The sequence below is a fragment of the Acinonyx jubatus genome, chromosome E1, assembly GCF_027475565.1.
Source record: "Acinonyx jubatus isolate Ajub_Pintada_27869175 chromosome E1, VMU_Ajub_asm_v1.0, whole genome shotgun sequence".
NCBI lineage: Eukaryota > Metazoa > Chordata > Mammalia > Carnivora > Felidae > Acinonyx > Acinonyx jubatus.
Genome location: NC_069397.1, coordinates 29,047,509 through 29,065,062, shown reverse-complemented (window position 1 = coordinate 29,065,062; position 17,554 = coordinate 29,047,509). Strand labels below are relative to the sequence as shown.

Sequence of the window (17,554 nt, the reverse complement as noted above, 5' to 3'; positions counted from 1 at the left end):
TCTCTGATATACGTGATGTGTACTTCACTTTTAAAAAATATTTTATTTATTTACTTATTTATTTATTTGAAAGACATAGTGTGAGTGGGTGAAGGACAGAGGAAGAGGGAGAGAGAAAATCTTAAGCAGGCTCCATGCTCAGCACAGAGCCCCCTGCAGGGCTCAATCCCCTGACCCTGGGATCGTGACCTGAGTCGAAATTAAGAGTCGGATGCTTCTCCCTCTCTCTCTGCCTCTCCTCTGCTCATGTTCTGTCTCTCTTTCTCTGTCAAAAATAAATAAACATTAAAAAAAATTTAAATAAGTAAAAAAGGGGGGCACCTGGGTGGCTCAGTCGTTTGAGTGACCAACTTCGGCTTAGGTCATGATCTCACAGTCTGTGAGTTCGAGCCCCGTGTCAGGCTCTGTGGTGACAGCTCAGAGCCTGGAGCCTGTTTTGGATTCTGTGTCTCCCTCTCTCTCTGCCTCTCCCCTGCTCATGTTCTGTCTGTCTCTCTCTGTCAAAAATAAATAAACATTAAAAAAAATTTTATTTTTAAATAAAAAAAAAAAAGCCGGATGCTTAACCAACTGAGCCACCCAAGCGCCCCTGTGCACTTCATTTTGCTTCAAATCAGAAAGGACATAATATCTAAATCTAGTCTGATTTTTCCACTGGACTCTTTCACCTTCCGCCTGCATAGAAAGTTACCTGAGTGGTATTATCTTCACACTATATGGATGTCTAATTCTTCATCCATCTTTCACCTAATAGTTTTACATCCATTTTTGATTCTCATGTGAGTCAGTAATATCGTTAGGAGTTACAAAATGATGGTTTTCTCCTCCTGTCTTTTTGTTCACATCCATTAGCTGGTATTCTATAAACTGGAACTTTCCCCCATCACCTGGGCTATTTAGGTGACTTATGAAGTAAATTCCTTATGGAAAACCAGATAAATGCATAATTGTTTCTCTGTAATTACTAACATTCAAAGTCAGGATGGTCACTGTGTTCTTATTTTAGATCTCTGAATAGTTTGTGCAGGCACTAATTCAAAATTCAAAACATGTAAAAGATACTGGAAAAAATCTCACCCTTGCCTCCCCCTCTCCCCTAAAGCAGCCTCTGTTATTAGTAGCTTCTGTAGCTTTCCAGAGGTATTCTGTGCCTACGTAAGCTAATTCACATACAGTTAACCCTGAACAACATGGGGGTCAGGAGCCATCACCTGCTCATTCAAAAATCCACATACAACTTTGTTTGCTTGCTTGTTTTTCACATATACCTTTTTATTTTTTTTAACTAAAAAAATTTTTTAATGTTTGTTTATTTTTGGGGGAGCGGGCAGAGAGAGAGGGAGATACAGTCTGAAGTAGGCTCCAGGCTCTGAGTTGTCAGCACAGAGCCCGATGTGGGGCTTGAACCCACGAACTGTGAGATCATGACCTGTGTCAAAGTAAGATGCTTAACCGGTTGAGCCACCCAGGCACCCCCACATACAACTTTTTTAAGCAAAAAAAAGTTTTTTTGTTTGAGACAATGTTATATTAGTTTCAGATGTGCAACATAGTGATTCAGTTTCTCTATAGAAGTAAGTCATGCGATGGAAAATCCACATATAACTTTTTGGCTGTCTCAAAACTTAACTACCCACAGCCTACTATTGACCATAAGCCTGACTGAGAACCTCAACAGTTGATTCACATCGTTCATATATTACGTGTATTCTATACTATATTCTTACAATAAAGTAAGCTAGGAAAGAAACTGCTACTAAGAAATCGTAAGGAAGAGAAAATACATTTATAGTACTTTATTGTAGTTGTTGGGAAAAACCTGCATATTAGTGGACCGGTGCAGTTCAAACCTATTATCAAGGGTCCACTGTATATTCTTTTTTCTCATTTTTATACAAATGATAGTATAGTCCTGAGGCATCCATCCCACCCTCAAGGATCTCCTGAGGAGGCCTGCCACCCCCGCAGTGACTGCCCTGTGGTCAGTGATTGTTGTCCCCAAACCTCCCACCCCCCTACCCCCAGCACCTTGTGAGGAATCACAGACCTTGGGGGAAAGGGTGCTAGTGACCATCTGAAAGAAAAGGGCTGTACCAGACCCCACCCACATCCTGCCAACACTCTTTCAACAACAGTAGAGGGAGGCGCCTGGGTGGCTCAGTTGGTGGAACATCCAACTCTAGATTTCGGCTCAGGTCATGATCTCCCGGTTCGTGGGTTCAAGCCTCACATCGGGCTATGCACTGACAGTGTGGGGCCTGCTCGTGCTCTCTCAAAAATAAATAAATACATATTAAGAAAAAAAATCTTAAAAAAAAAAAACAACATCCGGTAGAGAGATGCCCAAACAGTTCTTCCTCACTTTGCGTATGGCAGCAGGAAAGAGTTACCCTCGCTCTCTAGTGGGTATCTGAGGTCTTTGGATACCCAAGGGATCTTGGAAAGGATGGGCAAAAGTTTTCTGTGCTTGGCAAAGGTGGTGCATAAAGGCTTGGCCCCCTCCTACTGAGGAAGGGATGGAGGTCATCGGGTTCCCTTGGCAAGGATGTTGACTTCTCTTCTTCCAGGCTGTTCAGCAAGGGACCATCCAGTGCAACTTTGCTGGCGTTGCTTTGGGTGACTCATGGATCTCCCCTATAAGTAAGTACGGAATTTTCATTTCTTCTTTCCAGTTCTCTATTCTTCCCTGGGACTTTGGGCTGTGTTGTCCAGATCAGGGAACAAGGCAACAGAATTTTCTGGGTCATTAGAGATGTCAACCCAGAGAGTATTTGCTCTAGGAGTGTCTGAGAAGTTTGAGGATGAGAACTCATTTATGGAGCTCCTACCATGGACCTCTGCCGGCCAGACTGAATTCTCTTATTTGACTCTTACAACAAAAGAATCAAATTTTATAGTTGAAGACCATCTAAACACTCAGAGAGGAGATGGAATTTGCTCTCTGACACACAGCGTGAGTGGCCTGATCGGGATGCACACCCAGTTCTGTTGGTCATTTGTTCCCCACCACTAGCGTGAGGGTTTGGGGTGAAATTCCTGTGTGTTGCTCATATTGGTGGTGAGACAGAGTTTCCATCAGGTCCTGTAGCTCAGGTATGTAGTTTCATAACCTGAGTGTCCTCTTCAGGAGTACAGATAAGAGTTGTTTATGATGCAGACATCTGGGGTGTGGCTTCCGACATCTGAAATAGTCACCTTGGTGGGGTTCACTCTAACACAGGATTTCTAAATCTCAGGGCTACTGACATTTTAAGCCACGTATTTCTTTGTTGTGGGGGCTGTCCTGTGCATTGTTGGATGTTAGCATCTCTACCTGTTAGATGCCAGTCTACCCACCCCAGTGTGATGCACAAAAACACCTCCAGATGTCCCTGGTTGAGAACTACTCTAACCTAACAAAAGGTAACTTCACAGGCAAGACCAAACCACAAAGTTAGAAATTAGAAGAGAAGTTACCCTCTGGAGGAGGGAAGGGAATAAGCTGGAAAGGGACACTAAGGAACTTTCTAGGCTGCCTGTGTTCTATGTCTTCACTGCAGTGGTTGTTACATGGGTGTTTGCATTTACCAAAATTTCTGGGTTTTGTTTTAAGTAGGCTCCACACTCAGCATGGAACCCAGTGTGGAGCTTGAACCCATGACCCTGAGCTCAAGAACTGAGCTGAGATCAAGAGTCTGACGCTTACCCAAATGAGTCACCCAGGTGTCCCGCATTTATCAAAACTTCTAAATTTACATTTATGGTTTCTGATGTGTGATTATGCCTCAGTTTTTAAAAATAGTAATTTGTATGGGGACCTGGGTGGCTCAGTCAGTTAAGCGTCCAACTTCGGCTTGGTTCATGGTCTCATGGTTCATGGGCTCCAGCCCCATATCAGGCTCTGTGCTGACAGCTCAGAGCCTGGAGCCTGCTTCAGATTCTGTGTCTCCCTCGCTCTCTGTCCATCCTCCGCTCATGCTCTGTCTCTCCAAATAAATAAATAAACATTAAAAAAAATAGCAATTTATAAAAAGTAATATTTTTTTCCCTGAAAGGTAGGGATGTGGTTTGTCACAGAGCTGTGTCCCTAATGGATTCGAGATATTCTGATACTACTTGGAATGGTATTTTTTGCCTTTATTCTTGGCATTACCTAGGACTGAAATGGAGCTCTTGAGTTAACATCAGGAGAAGGGCTGCTATTTGTTTTTCCTTCCTGGGTGGACCTTGTAGGACATCATGAAACTGCAGAAGCCTTGATCAGAGACATGAAGCTCACCATCTCACTTAGAATCACACGCTGCTTTCTGCGGTCTCATCATTTTCCTAACAGCGCTCAACCCTTGAATGTGTTATGCAAACACATATGACAGCTCCATGGATGGATGCTGTTATTATCACAGTTTTGGAGATGATGAAACTGAGATTCAGAGAGGTTAAGCAATTTTCGTAAAGTCACACAGCTGAAGTCAGTATTCATCTCTAGGCAGCAGGCTCCAGAATCTATGCACTCACCTATTTACACAAGACCAGGAAGTTTAGTCTCATGGCTTCGCAAGTGCTATTCATCCTATCCAAAATCTACCTTTTTTCACCTTGCTGTGACCAGCTTCCCCTTAGAAATCTTCTTGCCAGGGACTCCTGGGTAGCTTAGTCGGTTAAGTGTCTGACTTAGACTCAGGTCATGATCTCACAGTTTGTGAGCTCGAGCCTAACATCGAGCTCTCTGTGCTCAGCACAGAGCCCACTTTGGATCCTCTGTCTCCCTCTCTCTCTACCCCTTCCCCACTGGTTCTTTCTCTCTCTCTCAAAATAAGAAAGAAAAAAGTAAAGAAAGAAAAAAGTAAAGAAAGAAAGAAAGGAGGGAGGGAGGGAAGGAAGGAAGGAAGAAACCTTCCTGCCCAGATCCCTCCTTTCAGACTTTCAGATCCACTTAAGTTCCACCCTTCCATCCCAGAAGTACTCCTTTTTTTTTTTTTTTAAACAATATTTATTTATTTGGAGAGAGAGAGAGGAAAACAGAATCCCAAGCAAGTTCTGCACTGTCAGCGCAGAGCTGGACACAGGGGCTCAATCTCACGAACCCTGAGATCATGACCTGAGCCTAAATTAAGAGTCAGACATTTAGCTGAGTGAGCCATCCAGGTGCCCCAGACGTTACTCCTTTTTTGAGAGAAAAATACTGTTAATTTGTATGCACAGTTATGAACTCTTTGCTAGGTAGTAGGTGCAAAGTTTTAGGAAAGATGCACAGACGTGTTCTGTGTCTTCAAGATCTACACAGTTCAAGATGGTAGCCGTAGCCGTATGCAACTAAATTTAAATTAATTAAAATACAATAAAAATTTTAATCTTTCAGTTGCACCATCCACATTTCAAGTGTTCCAGTCGCCACACGTGGCTATTGACTTGTTTGGGACCACATAGATACGGAGTATTTCCATCATTGCAGAAAGTCCTGTTGGACATCAGAGGTTGGCAAACTACAGCCTACAAGTTGAGTCTGTCCTGCCACCCATAAGTTTTTTATTGGGACACGGTCACGCCCATTGATTGACATGTTGTCTGTGGCTGCTCGGAGGATGCCACAACAGAGTGGAGTAGTTGCAACAGAGGTCAGCTGGCCTGCAGAGCAAAAAAAATGTTTACTGGTGGTTCCTTTACAGAAAATTTTTGTCAGTCCCTGGACTAGATCAAGCAGGGAATGGGACACATTGGAGAATTGCAGACGATTCTGTATGTGAGGAAACTTAAGGCACACGCTTGATAGTTAAGCAGGGGAGGTGGATGACGGCTGGGTCCCGGAGGGCCTGGTGTGCCTGCGTTTCCCAGGGTGTGCTCTGAAGGATACGAGTCCTATGAGGTATCACCGTGAGGTGCCACACGCAGGGCTCCAGAGTCAAATAAGTTTTGGAGGTGCTAAATACTGACTCCACCCCTTCAAGGTTTCATAGGCATGTTAGAGACTCTGAGAAGTCCTGCAGGGAAAAAAAAAATTTTTTTCTGTTTTGCATAGCCTTAAAGATACTTAACTGAAGAACCACTTTTTCTTCTCTAATACCTAGAGTAAAATCCTGCAGAACTGAGGTTACTTGAAGCATACTTTGAGATGCTTAGCCTTAGGAACTATTGAAGGTTCTTAAGCAAAGGAATGACACATTCAAATGTGCAAGTTGTAGTCCTTGGTACTTTGTTGGCACATGTCAGTGGTACAAGCCTTACCTATAGATCTGGGAATTGGGAATCATCCAAACTAAGCTCAACTGTTCTCTTTGAGGGCAGGCGTTGTTTTACTCATTTGTTGTTGTTTTTTAATTATTTTATTTTATTTTATTTATTTATTTACTTTTCTTTTGCGGGCGGCAAATGAGTGAGGGGCAGAGAGAGAAGCGGGGCTCACCTGGGGCTCATGTTTTTACCCAAAGCGGGTCTGGAGCTCTCCCAAAGCGGGGCTTGTGCACATCCGACGTGGGGCTCAAACTCACCAACTGTGAGATCATGACCTGAGCCGAAGTCAGATGCTTAATGACTGAGCCATCCAGGCACCCTTTTATTTTATTTTATTTTATTTTATGATTTTATTTTAAATTTATTGTTTACTTTACATCCAAGTTAGTTAGCATATGGTGCAACAATGATTTCAGGAGTAGATTCCTTAAGCCCCTTACCCATTTAGCCCATCCCCCTTCTGCAACCCTTCCAGCAACCCTCTGTTTGTTTTCTATATTTAAGAGTCTCTTATGTTTTGTCCCTCTCCCTGTTTTTGTATTATTTTTGTTTCCCTTCCCTTACGTTCATCTGTTTTGCATCTTAAATTCCTCATATGAGTGAAGTCATATGATATTTCGCTTAGCATAATACCCTCCAGTTCCTTCCACGTAGTTGCAAATGGCAAGATTTCATTCTTTTGGCTTGCCAAGTAATACTTCATTGTATACCACATCTTCTTTATCCATTCATCAGTCGATGGACATATTGGGCTCTTTCTATATTTTTGCTATTGTCGCTAGCGCTGGTATAAGCATTGGGGTGCATGTGCCCCTTCGAAACAGCACACCTGTATCCCTTGGATAAATACCTAGTAGTGCAATTGCTGGGTCATAGGGTAGTTCTATTTTTAGTTTTTTGAGGAACCTCTATACTGTTTTCCAGAGTGGCTGCGCCAGTTTTCATTCCCACCAGCAGTACAAAAGAGATCCTCTTTCTCCGCATCCTCGCCAACCTCTGTTGTTGCCTGAGTTGTTAATTTTAGCCATTCTGACAGGTGTGGGGTGGTATCTCATTGTGGTTTTGATTTGTATTTCTCTGATGATGAGTGATGTGGAGCATTTTTTCATGTGTCAGTTGGCCATCTGGATGTCTTCTTTGGAGAAGTGTCTATTCATGTCTTTTGCCCATTTCTTCACTGGACTAATTATTTTTTGGGTGTTGACTTTAATAAGTTCTCTAGATTTTAGACACTAACCCTTTATCTGATATGTCATTTGCAAATATCTTCTCCCATTCCATTGGTTGCCTTTTAGTTTTGCTGATCGTTTCCTTCACTGTGCAGAAGCTTTTTATTTTGATGAGGTCCCAGTAGTTCATTTTTGCTTTTGTTTCCCTTGCCTCTGTAGACGTGTGGAGTAAGGAGATGCTGCAGCCAAGGTCAAAGAGGTTTTTGCCTGCTTTCTCCTCGAGGATTTTGATGGCTTCCTGTCTTATATTGAGGTCTTTCATCCATTTTGAGTTTATTTTTGTGAATGGTGTAAGAAAGTGGTCCAGGTTCATTCTTCTGCATGTTGCTGTCCAGTTTTCCCAGCACCGTTTGCTGAAGAGACTGTCTTTATTCCATTGGATATTCTTTCCTACTTTGTCAAACATTAGTTGGCCATACGTTTGTGGGTCCATTTCTGGGTTCTCTATTCTGTTCCATTGATCTGAGTGTCTTTTTTTGTGCCAGCTTTTTTTATTTTAGAGAGAGAGTGTGTGTGAGCAAGGAAGAGAGAGAGAGAGAGAGAGAGAGAGAGAATCCCAAGCAGGCTCCGTAGTCAGCACAGCGCCTGATATGGGGCTGGATCCCATGACCCTAGGATGATGACCTGAGCTGAAATCAGGAGTCAGATGCTCAACCGACTGAGCCACCCAGGCTCAGTATCTTTTAAAACTCCTTGCTGGCTTTAGACCCTTAGTAAATTCTCAATATGTTTGTGGAATAGAAAATAATTGGTTGGCAGTATAGTCATAGACATTGAATTACAAAATCCTTAGTCTTCTTCCTTAATTAGCTCCTTGGCAGAAGCTAGTGTCCCCAAACTGGAGGAGCAAATACAGAGAAGAAATGTGAGGGCGGGGGACATATTTTAAGCTGTCAACATGCCTAGAGGTCTAGCAGAGAGGAACCTGCATACACGCGCGCACACACACACACACACACACACACACAGCCTACCTGTAGGGATGCCATCGCTGGCTATCACTCACTTGCTGGGCCAGTATCAGGTCAAATTAACATGTCATTAGTCCTGAGTCAACAGAAAGGCTTCCACATCATCCCACCTCCCAACTCCTGAGACATCAGCCCTGCACGGAGCCTTGAGACCCAAAGCCACCAGGTTTCTTGCATCTGTCTCTGCTTTGGGAGGGAAGCTAGTACGGTTTTTCTTTGGGAGGACAGAGCCACGACAAACTTACTTTGTACATATGTGGTTTCCTTTAGATTCGGTGCTCTCCTGGGGACCTTACCTGTACAGCGTGGTGAGTAGATGCATCCCCAACGCTGCACCCACCCTGGTCAGCAGCCCAGCTGACCTCTTCTGGCTCTGTCTCCAGGAAGAACAGGCTAGCTGAGTTTGCCTGTGAGGTTGACACTGCTCCTTGGGGGCAAATTTTAAAGAAACATCAGCATAGTTACCCATTTTTCCAGGTACCAGAAACACAATTTTTTAAAAATCCCCCCAACTTTTAATTTTTTTATTATAAAAATTTTTATATATTTTTAATATATATTTTATTATAATTTGTAATACATTTGTAATAAAATATATCTTTTTATTACAAACATTTTCAAATATGCAGAAAAGTGGAAAGATCACTGAACACCCAAGTACCTACCATCTAGACTCTTAACATTTTGCTGTATTTTTTTCATCAATGACTGTGTGACTTAAAACAATACACTTTTTTTGTTGTTGTTAATGTTTATTTATTTTTTAGAGAGAGAGAGAGACAGAGTGTGAGCAGGGGAGGGGCGGAGACAGAGGGAGATGCAGAATCTGAGCCAGGCTCTGAGCTGACAGCAGAGAGCCTGACGTGGGGCTCGAACTCACGGACCATGACATCATGACCTGAGTTGAAGTCAGATGCTTAACCAACTGAGCCACCCAGGCGACCCAACAATTCACTTTCATATGTAGTCCCCTTTCTCCCTCCCAGTCTGTCGGCCATCCCTAGCTGTACGTGATGCCAGGTTTGTGTCTCTGAGCAACATGGGCCTTTTCGTTCTCGGTTTGCGTTCTAGTCTCTTCTTGATGACCAAGGTCTGGCAGAGGTGTCTCAGGTTGCAGAGCAAGTCCTGGATGCCGTGAATAAGGAGCACTATGTAGAGGCCACCCAGCTGTGGGGGAAAGCGGAAATGCTCATTGAACAGGTAACGGGACACCCTTGGAGGCAGCCCACTTGCCTTGTTCCCATGGAGGAAGGGCTCCTGGTTGGTGTCGTCGGGATTCGGGTCTTATCCTGAGACTCCCCACGAATCTGAAAGTGATCGCATGCTAAGAAATAAAGCTGATGAGTCTGAGCAGTGAGGAGGTCAGAAAGCCACCCAGGCCTGTAAGACCTGCTCATCCTCGGCTGAGCGTATGGACTGTGTAAGAAGCGACGTGTCTTGCCAACGTGAACGTTTGGATCCTTGCCAAGCATCGCAGCATCCCAGAAGGGAAGGATGCCGGGCTGAGGACTTGAGTGTGTAGGGCCCTCCGTGGCTCTGTTCTCCCTATAAGCTAACACACGGGCCCTTGTTTTCTCCAGCAACTGAGCTCCCCTCGGACGAGCCGCTCACTACCCCCAGGAGACTCGGCTGACAGCTGCTCTCAGCCCTCGGAGCCGCTGCTCCGATCCAAGCGCATTTACAGAGTTAAAGCTGTCCTTGGATAAGATGGAGAGCCAGTTGTCTTTCTGTTTTGCAGCCTCAATCATGGACAAATGAAACAAACAGCCGCATATAATTCTCTGTTTCAGAACACGGATGGGGTGAACTTCTATAACATCTTAACTAAAAGCGCTCCCATGGCTGCGATGGAGTCGAGCCTGGAGTTCACCCAGAGCCACCTAGGTAAGTGGACCTGGAAGTTGCTAGACCCTGTCTGTCTGTCTCTGTACAAGAGGAAATCAATTTTTTTTTTTTTTAGCTTTTTTGATATAATTTACATACCGTAAATTGCACCCATGTGAAGTGTATGATTCAGTGGTTTTAGTGCGTCCACTGGGCTGCACTGTCATAACCACCATCCGGTTCTACCACCATCCACTAATCTACGTCTCCACATATGCCTTCCTGGGGCACTTCATATAAAGGGAACCGTGCAGTGGGTGGTCTCTTGCACCTGGGTTCTTTCACTTAGCGTAGTGTCTTGGAACCCAACTTCTGCCCATCAGATTACAACGTCAGTCCCCCTGAAGGCTGGATCGAGTTGTCTTTCAGCTGACCCAGGCTCACTGGATGCCCATACCTGGCATCCTCCCTCCGGGACAGGCCTATAAAGGCTGCAGGAACCCCTCGATTCCACTTCTTAGCCGATTTCCATTGGCCGTGCTGGAGAAACTCAATGGCCCCAAAGTACATAAAATGCAGCAAAGTTAATAAAGCATCTCCACTTTCAACGTGTTTCTGGCCTTCTTCCTCCATCTGGGGTGAATTAAGGCGACACTTTTCATTTTCCAGCTGAAAGCCTCCCTCTTAGACACTGTGTCCCAGCAGCTTGGGAAAGACATCGTCTTGGTCTTATTTCCAGTCCTTTGAACTCACTGTGTACCAGTTTGTTTTAGTTCATCTTTACCAACGCCACGTGAGACACCTACAACAGGATACCTTAAGTCAGCTCATGAACGGTCCCATCAGGAAGAAGCTCAAAATTATTCCTGAGGATTGCTCCTGGGGAGGTACTTGCGTGACCTAATTAAGTGCCGTTGGTAGGGTTGGGGGGCAATAGAGGTGAATTCAGACGTCTTAATTTGAAGAATGGGTTTTGTTGATGGGTTGACATGTTGAAGCAGAACAGCTTTACTATCCATGTTTTATAGATGAGCAAAAAAATAGAGAGACAGTAAATAATGCGCCAAAATTGGTTGAGAATAAGAGGGAAGTGGGGAGATGGGGGAAGGAATGAAATGATGGGTTAGGTGTTGATAACTGATAAACCAGATTGTGGATTGATAAGCCAGATTGTGGGCACCTGAGAATCTTCCCGCTGGTTTTACTTTTGTATCAGTTTGAAGTTTCCCGTAATAAACAAAATTGAGATTAAAAAAAAAAAAGCCATGCCCAAAGCCACAGTCGGTTGTGGGTATGACTTCCAGACCAAGGTCTTTGGGGCAGGTTTTGACCACCTCCCTGGCAGGCCTCCCTGGGTCCTGACGCTGGATGTGGTCTGGGGTCTACCACCTTCTGTTCTGGGGGCCATCTCTGGGGGAAATATTTGGGGTTCTCAGAGACCAGGACCAGGTAGGAAACTTGGATAAGTTCCCACTCGGTCCTATAGGGAGGCCGTGAGCGAGCGGGACTCCCGGATTCCTGGAGGAGAAACACTCAAGCTGAAGAGGGTTTCCTTTATGTCTGAGTTACCCCAGGGCTGTGTCTTTCTAGCAGCTCCTTGATGGCTGCTGAGCCGCTAAGACTCGACCCTGGCCCTTGCTTCCTCCGGGGATACGGGCCACCCTCCCAACCTAAAGTTAGAAGATTCATCGTAGCCCTGGTGAGCATCTGCCTCACCCCTTAGAGTTTTCTAGAAATGAGGGGGCGAGTACATTATTTTTAACATTTATTCATTTTTGAGAGAGAGAGACAGCACGAGTGGGGTAGGGACATGGGGCAGAGAGACAGGGAGACACAGAATCGGAAGCAGGCTCCAGGCTCTGAGCTGTCAGCACAGAGCCCAAGGTGGGGCTTGAACTCACAAACTGTGAGATCACGACCTGAGCCAAAGTCAGATGTGTAACCGACGGAGCCACCCAGGCACCAAGGGGCGAGTTAATTAGGTCAAATAATAAGAATGTGGTGTCAGAGCATGGGGAAGTACAAGCACGGGGAGCCGTTGAGGACTGAGAATAGAGGTGTGAGCCATCACAGGAGGTCAGCTTAAAGGTCAAGCCTGCAAGAGCACCTTTCCAGCTCAGCCCCTTCAGTTTGTGATGACAGCGTTTTCCATCCAGCTTCTCTAGCTACAGGGACTCTCACTCCCTGCCCATGCGGCTGGACGGGCAAGGGGACGACATTTTTGCGGACGTTGACTGATAGAAAAAACTCCTTTTTGGCTCCAGCTGTATCTGTGTATGGTCTGGAAAGGACAAACTCTCTGGAAGTACCCACACCCAGGGTCTTGAGCTCTGGTTTGCAGTTAAGCCCACATGCTTTGGAGTCAGCCAGGCCTGAGCCCAGCCTGCCACTGACTAGCTGTTTCCCCCTGAACATGTCTCTGAGCCTCGTGTTCATGAACTCCTGCGCTAGGTTAAGACTCCTCATCTCCTAGGGCTGATGAAGAGGAAGTGGGTTGTTGTTTGTAAAGTGCTTGCTGAAAGCAGCGACTAGCAAATAAAAATTAGTAGCAGCTGTCGTCATTACTTTTGCATTCGATGTTATGGTGACGACGGTCAGGAATCCGGTCGCACTGTGGCACCGACCACCTGTTCTCTTGCCAGGGGCTGGTCCTCCTTGCAGCCTTACTGAGGGCTCGCTTGGCATTGGTTTAGGTCTGATTTGGCCCCACTTGTTCAGAACTTAGAACTTGGCCCCAGTGTTACTCAGCAAAGGAGGAAAACTATCACTTGCCCAAAAGCAGAGTTTGTTCCTTGAGAGGACAGCGTTTTCTGAAGCTCCCTGTTTGCTCGGGCATGAAGCCCTCTCTGGGTTTCAGTTCCTCCTGAAAAATGATGTCAGCTGTCAGCACGTGCACTGGAGTGAACAGAGCACATTTGCCTGACAGGCTTCATTTTAGATGACTGGCTCACGGCGGGGGTTTCTGGGCCGGCTGGTGAAGCATTTGTGTTTTCCGCCTCTGTTATGTGGAACGCGGTGGTGCCTTGTGGGTGCCGGAGCCCAGGATGCTCTGGACTGAAAGGTGCCTCTTGTTCTGGCAGGTTGCAAGCTGTTCCCTCTTTCTGCTTCCCCACGTGCAGGCCAGTCTGCCAGTGTCTTCCAGAACATGGAGGGGGACTTCATGAAGCCGGTCATCAGCATTGTGGATGAGTTGCTGGAAGCCGGGGTCAATGTGACCGTGTATAATGGACAGCTCGATCTCATCGTGGACACCATGGGTAGGAACACAGTCCGTGGGGCACGTGGAGGCAGTTAGTTCCATGGGTTGAGCTGGAAGGAAGCCAGCCTCGGACGTGTCGGTCTTGAGGCTGGTGATGTAGAAATGCCAGGAGGAAGGCCACTTCCTGTTATGCCCATGTGCCCTGACCTTGACTTCTTTAAAGAGGACAGAGCTGTGGCCCCTTAGAGAAGCCTGGGCCTGGCAGATTTTTGAGGCCCTTACATATGATGAAAGAAAAGGAGATATTCTCCTGGTCATGGGATAAATGCACCGTGGAACCGAGGGAAAACCCCGTCTCCGTGCCCCGTCACAGTAGGTGGTAAGCCCTGCAAGCCGAATTGAAACTAAACCCTACTGACTGTAAACCCAGGGGAAATGGGTCCTGTGTGTTTCTGGTCCTGTGTGGTCTTACTGCAGTAAGACCAGGTGAAGTTCTCAGAACCGGCAGGCAAATCGAGGCACGCAGTCTGACAAATGTGATGCCTTCACAAGGTCGGCAGGATTGAATATTTCTGCCACTTGTACACCAAGGGCACTAAGGACACTTTGAAAAGGTTCTGCGTTTCTTCCATGAGCTGCTCGGGTGAGCCACGTTAGCATCTACTGACCCTCAGATTTCTCAGTCCTCCGGAGAGTCCTGCCACCTGCACAGGTCCCCAGTTTCCTTCCTTCAGAGCATACAGTGATGGGAGAGTCAGGGGCGAACATAGCCGGACCTCAGAGCTTCTAAGTGCCTCCCCGTTGTCTTGGGTATCACTGGGGGTTTGCTAGAAATGCAGTCTCAGGCCCCTCACCCAGCCCCACTGACTCAGAATCTGCATTGTAACGAATCTCGGGATGAGCCTTATGCACATTACAGTTTGGGAAATGTGAAATTATGGGCCCTGGATTTTTGTTTCTACCCCACCCAACTGTTGATGCCAGACCCTTCTTTGTCCCTCCCACCAGGTCAGGAGGCCTGGATGCGGAAATTGAAGTGGGCCGAACTGCCCAAATTCAATCAGCTGAAGTGGAAGGCCCTGTACAGCGACCCTCAATCTTCTGAAACGTCTGCTTTTGTCAAGTCCTACAAGAACCTGGCTTTCTACTGGATTCTCAGAGCTGGGCACATGGTGAGAGAGAGTCCGGCAGCCTTTGTTGTGGGCTCTCAGCTGTTCTGAGAACAAAGCCACGGGCAGTTGATTATGCGTGGGTGCACTGCCTGTTTCGGCCTTAGAAGAAGTGCTTTGGGCTTGGGAGTATTTTGAAGTCTCTAGTTAATTTTTGCTATTAGTGCTTCATTCCTTTGAGTCTAGAAATTCTCATTTATTTATGTATTATTATTTTTAAGATCTAAAACAATTTTTAAGTAACCTCTACATCCAAGGTGGGGCTCGAACTCCCAACCCTGAGGTCAAGAGTCGTACGCTCTACCAACGAAGCCAGGCGGGCGACCCTGGAAATTCTCATTTAAAAAATCAAATCCTTCTGAGAGCGTTAAGCTAGGCTCTCTATCCTTTATTCCTTAGTTTAAATGAATTTAGTGTGACTTTCCTTTTTGTTCGTCCTGGGGGAAGAAGGGAGAAGTTGTCTTTCCCTGACATTTTCAGGGAGCAAAACCCAAAGTTCAGTGCTCTGGAAAGCGGAGTCCCAGTGCGTGGTACAAGGTAGGGGGCAGTGTTTTCGAGCAGCGGTAGCTCCAGAATTTCAGTTTGGAAGAGGCTTTCTGTGCAAAGACGAGGCCGCTTCGCTCCTGCATTTCTGAGCGAACACACTATTTCCCCTTAGGTTGTATGTTGACTGAGTGGCTTTCCGTGGGCCGGGGGAGATTATAAAGGGATAAATCCACTGTATACACACACGTGTGCATGCCTGTGCACGAACAGACACCTATGCAGGTACCAGAGGAGAAGGTGCCCTGTGGGTTATGCTTTGGTTTGGCTACTTAAATACAGGGTTTCTCTTCTTCCCAGGATGGTGGTTTCCTGGAGAAGATTCGTTGGGAGGGATGGTAAGGTGCCCTCTGGCCTGCCCTGCCCACTTGGCTCACTTGTGCTTAGGATACACTCCATAGAGAATGAGCTGAGGGGCAGTAGTCTGCTTAGAAAGTGGGTCTAGGGGAGCGCCTGGGTGGCTCAGTTGGTTAAGCGTCTGACTCGTGGTTTCGGTTCAGGTCACGATCTCACGGTTCGTGAGATGAGCCTTGCATCAGGCTCTGCGCTAACAGTTCGGAGCCTGCTTGGGATTCTCTCTCTCCTTCTCTCTCTGTCCCTCCCCCACTCTCTCTATCTCTGTCAAAATAAATAAATAAACTTAAAAAAAAAAGCAGGCCTGGGAAACTGGTCTTTAAGCTCGGTTTGTACGTGAAGCACATAGTTTGTATATTAAACATACACAGTGTGTTTATTTGGATGGCTGGGGAGGTGATGAGAGAGATTTTGGCAGGGACCTAAGTGCCCCCTCCACGAACCACTCCTCAGGGCTATCAGCTAGGCAGAGAGGAGGTGTAGGAGCAAGGAGAACAGGATGCGCAGGTCCAGAGGAACCTTCAGACCATCGAGGCCGCAGGCACTGGGGAGAGATACCGAGTTAGGTATCTCCCTGTCCTGAAAGCAACAGTCGGGCTGTTGAGGGTCCTAAAGCAAAGGAGTGAAAGTACCAGATTTGTCTAAGAAATAACATTCTAGCAGCAAAGGGCCTGGGACAAGACTGGGGCAAAGAGCCGAGCCGATCAAAGATGCTTTTATAGGGGCGCCTGAGTGGCTGTCGGTTAAGCATCCGACTTGGGCTCAGGTCATGATCTTGTGGTCCGTGAGTTCGCACCCCATGTCGGGCTCTGTGCTGACAGCTCTGAGCCTGGAGCCTGCTTTGGATTCTGCGTCTCCTTCTCTCTCTGTCCCTCCCCACTCACAGTCTGTCTGTCTCTCGCGCTCTCAAAAATCTATAAACATTAAGATGTTTTCATAGTGACCCAGAAGGGAGAGAAGTGAGGAATTTGATACAGGAGAATGGTAACTGCCTGTAGAACAGCCAAGTGGGACGCCCATAAGACAACTGAATATATATGCTGTGTTTCTATGACCTGGAGGCCAATTTTTGTTGTGGGAGAGAGAGATTTGGGAGTGGAATATGAAAAAGGCCTGGGACAGGGCCCTGGGAGCACCAGGGTGTAAGATACAGGAGGCGAAAGAAGGACATACAAATTGAGACTTGAGAAGGGGCAGCCGGGAAAGTAGGAGAGAGGCCGGGGACTCGGGCATCCGCCAAGTAGAGGGGCCAGTGGTGCCGCAAGCCGCCATGAACTCAGCTAAAGGAGTGACGTGTGGGCTCCCTGGTATCCATAGTGGTCGTGGCTAAGCGATCTCAGTGCAATGGAAAGGACGGAGCAGGTGGATGGGCAGTTTTCCTCCAGAAACCGGAAGGAAGTAGAGCCTGCCCTTTGAAGACACTTGATCTGAAGGGACCATGAACAAGGCCGCAGGACTTGGGGTTAGGACGGCATTTTTGTTAGGGCTTTGAGTATGCTGAGTCCCCTCAATATCAACTAGGAGAAAGCCGGTAGGATGTCTTAGGACACAGAGCTGTGACTGTAGGCCGCATAGGCAGGTGGGAGGGGAAGCAGGAAGGGACGGGCTGCGTGCTGTCAGTGGTGTATTGGAGTTCAGGCCCGTTTCCTCTGGTTTGTCACCTAGGGAACAAGAGATCAGTTGGGGCAGGCTTAAAATAGTTCTTGGAAACTGTTATTAAGTTCTCCCCAACCATTTCCCCTTTAGTTGATGAAATGTCATTCTGCTATACCCCACTGTGCCTGTGCTTCCTGGGGACCGGGCTGGGAGAGAGGGTCGGGGACAGCAGTGTGCCACAGAGAATCAGGGAGCCATGGAGTTTCAGAACTCGTGCCATCAACTCGACCCCGATCATTGTGGAGGAGAAACTGAGGCCTCCGCCCCTCCCCTTTTTTGATGGTGTGTGGGTAGGAGGTTTATAAAGGAATTACTCGAAAAATCTAAGGGAGAAATGGAAATGAAAGAAAGTTGAATGTAACAATACAAAAATGGGGTGCCACCCCAAAACAAAACATCTTG

The 17,554-nt window shown here is 46.5% G+C and overlaps 1 protein-coding gene and 1 long non-coding RNA gene across 2 annotated transcripts in view; both read left to right on the top strand.

Annotated features, from left to right (window-relative positions):
• Nucleotides 1–17,554, top strand: part of SCPEP1 (serine carboxypeptidase 1) — a 32,155-nt gene that overhangs the window by 13,334 nt on the left and 1,267 nt on the right. The window contains exons 6-12 of the mRNA XM_015088386.3: nt 2,568–2,640; nt 8,678–8,715; nt 9,479–9,607; nt 10,198–10,291; nt 11,005–11,118; nt 13,351–13,488; nt 14,439–14,602. Coding sequence (XP_014943872.2) covers nt 2,568–2,640; nt 8,678–8,715; nt 9,479–9,607; nt 10,198–10,291; nt 11,005–11,118; nt 13,351–13,488; nt 14,439–14,602 — 750 coding nt within the window. The remainder of the gene's footprint in view (nt 1–2,567; nt 2,641–8,677; nt 8,716–9,478; nt 9,608–10,197; nt 10,292–11,004; nt 11,119–13,350; nt 13,489–14,438; nt 14,603–17,554) is intronic.
• Nucleotides 14,609–15,794, top strand: LOC128313367 (uncharacterized). The gene is made up of 2 exons (XR_008293966.1): nt 14,609–15,480; nt 15,643–15,794. It is a non-coding gene; the product is annotated as an uncharacterized LOC128313367 (long non-coding RNA).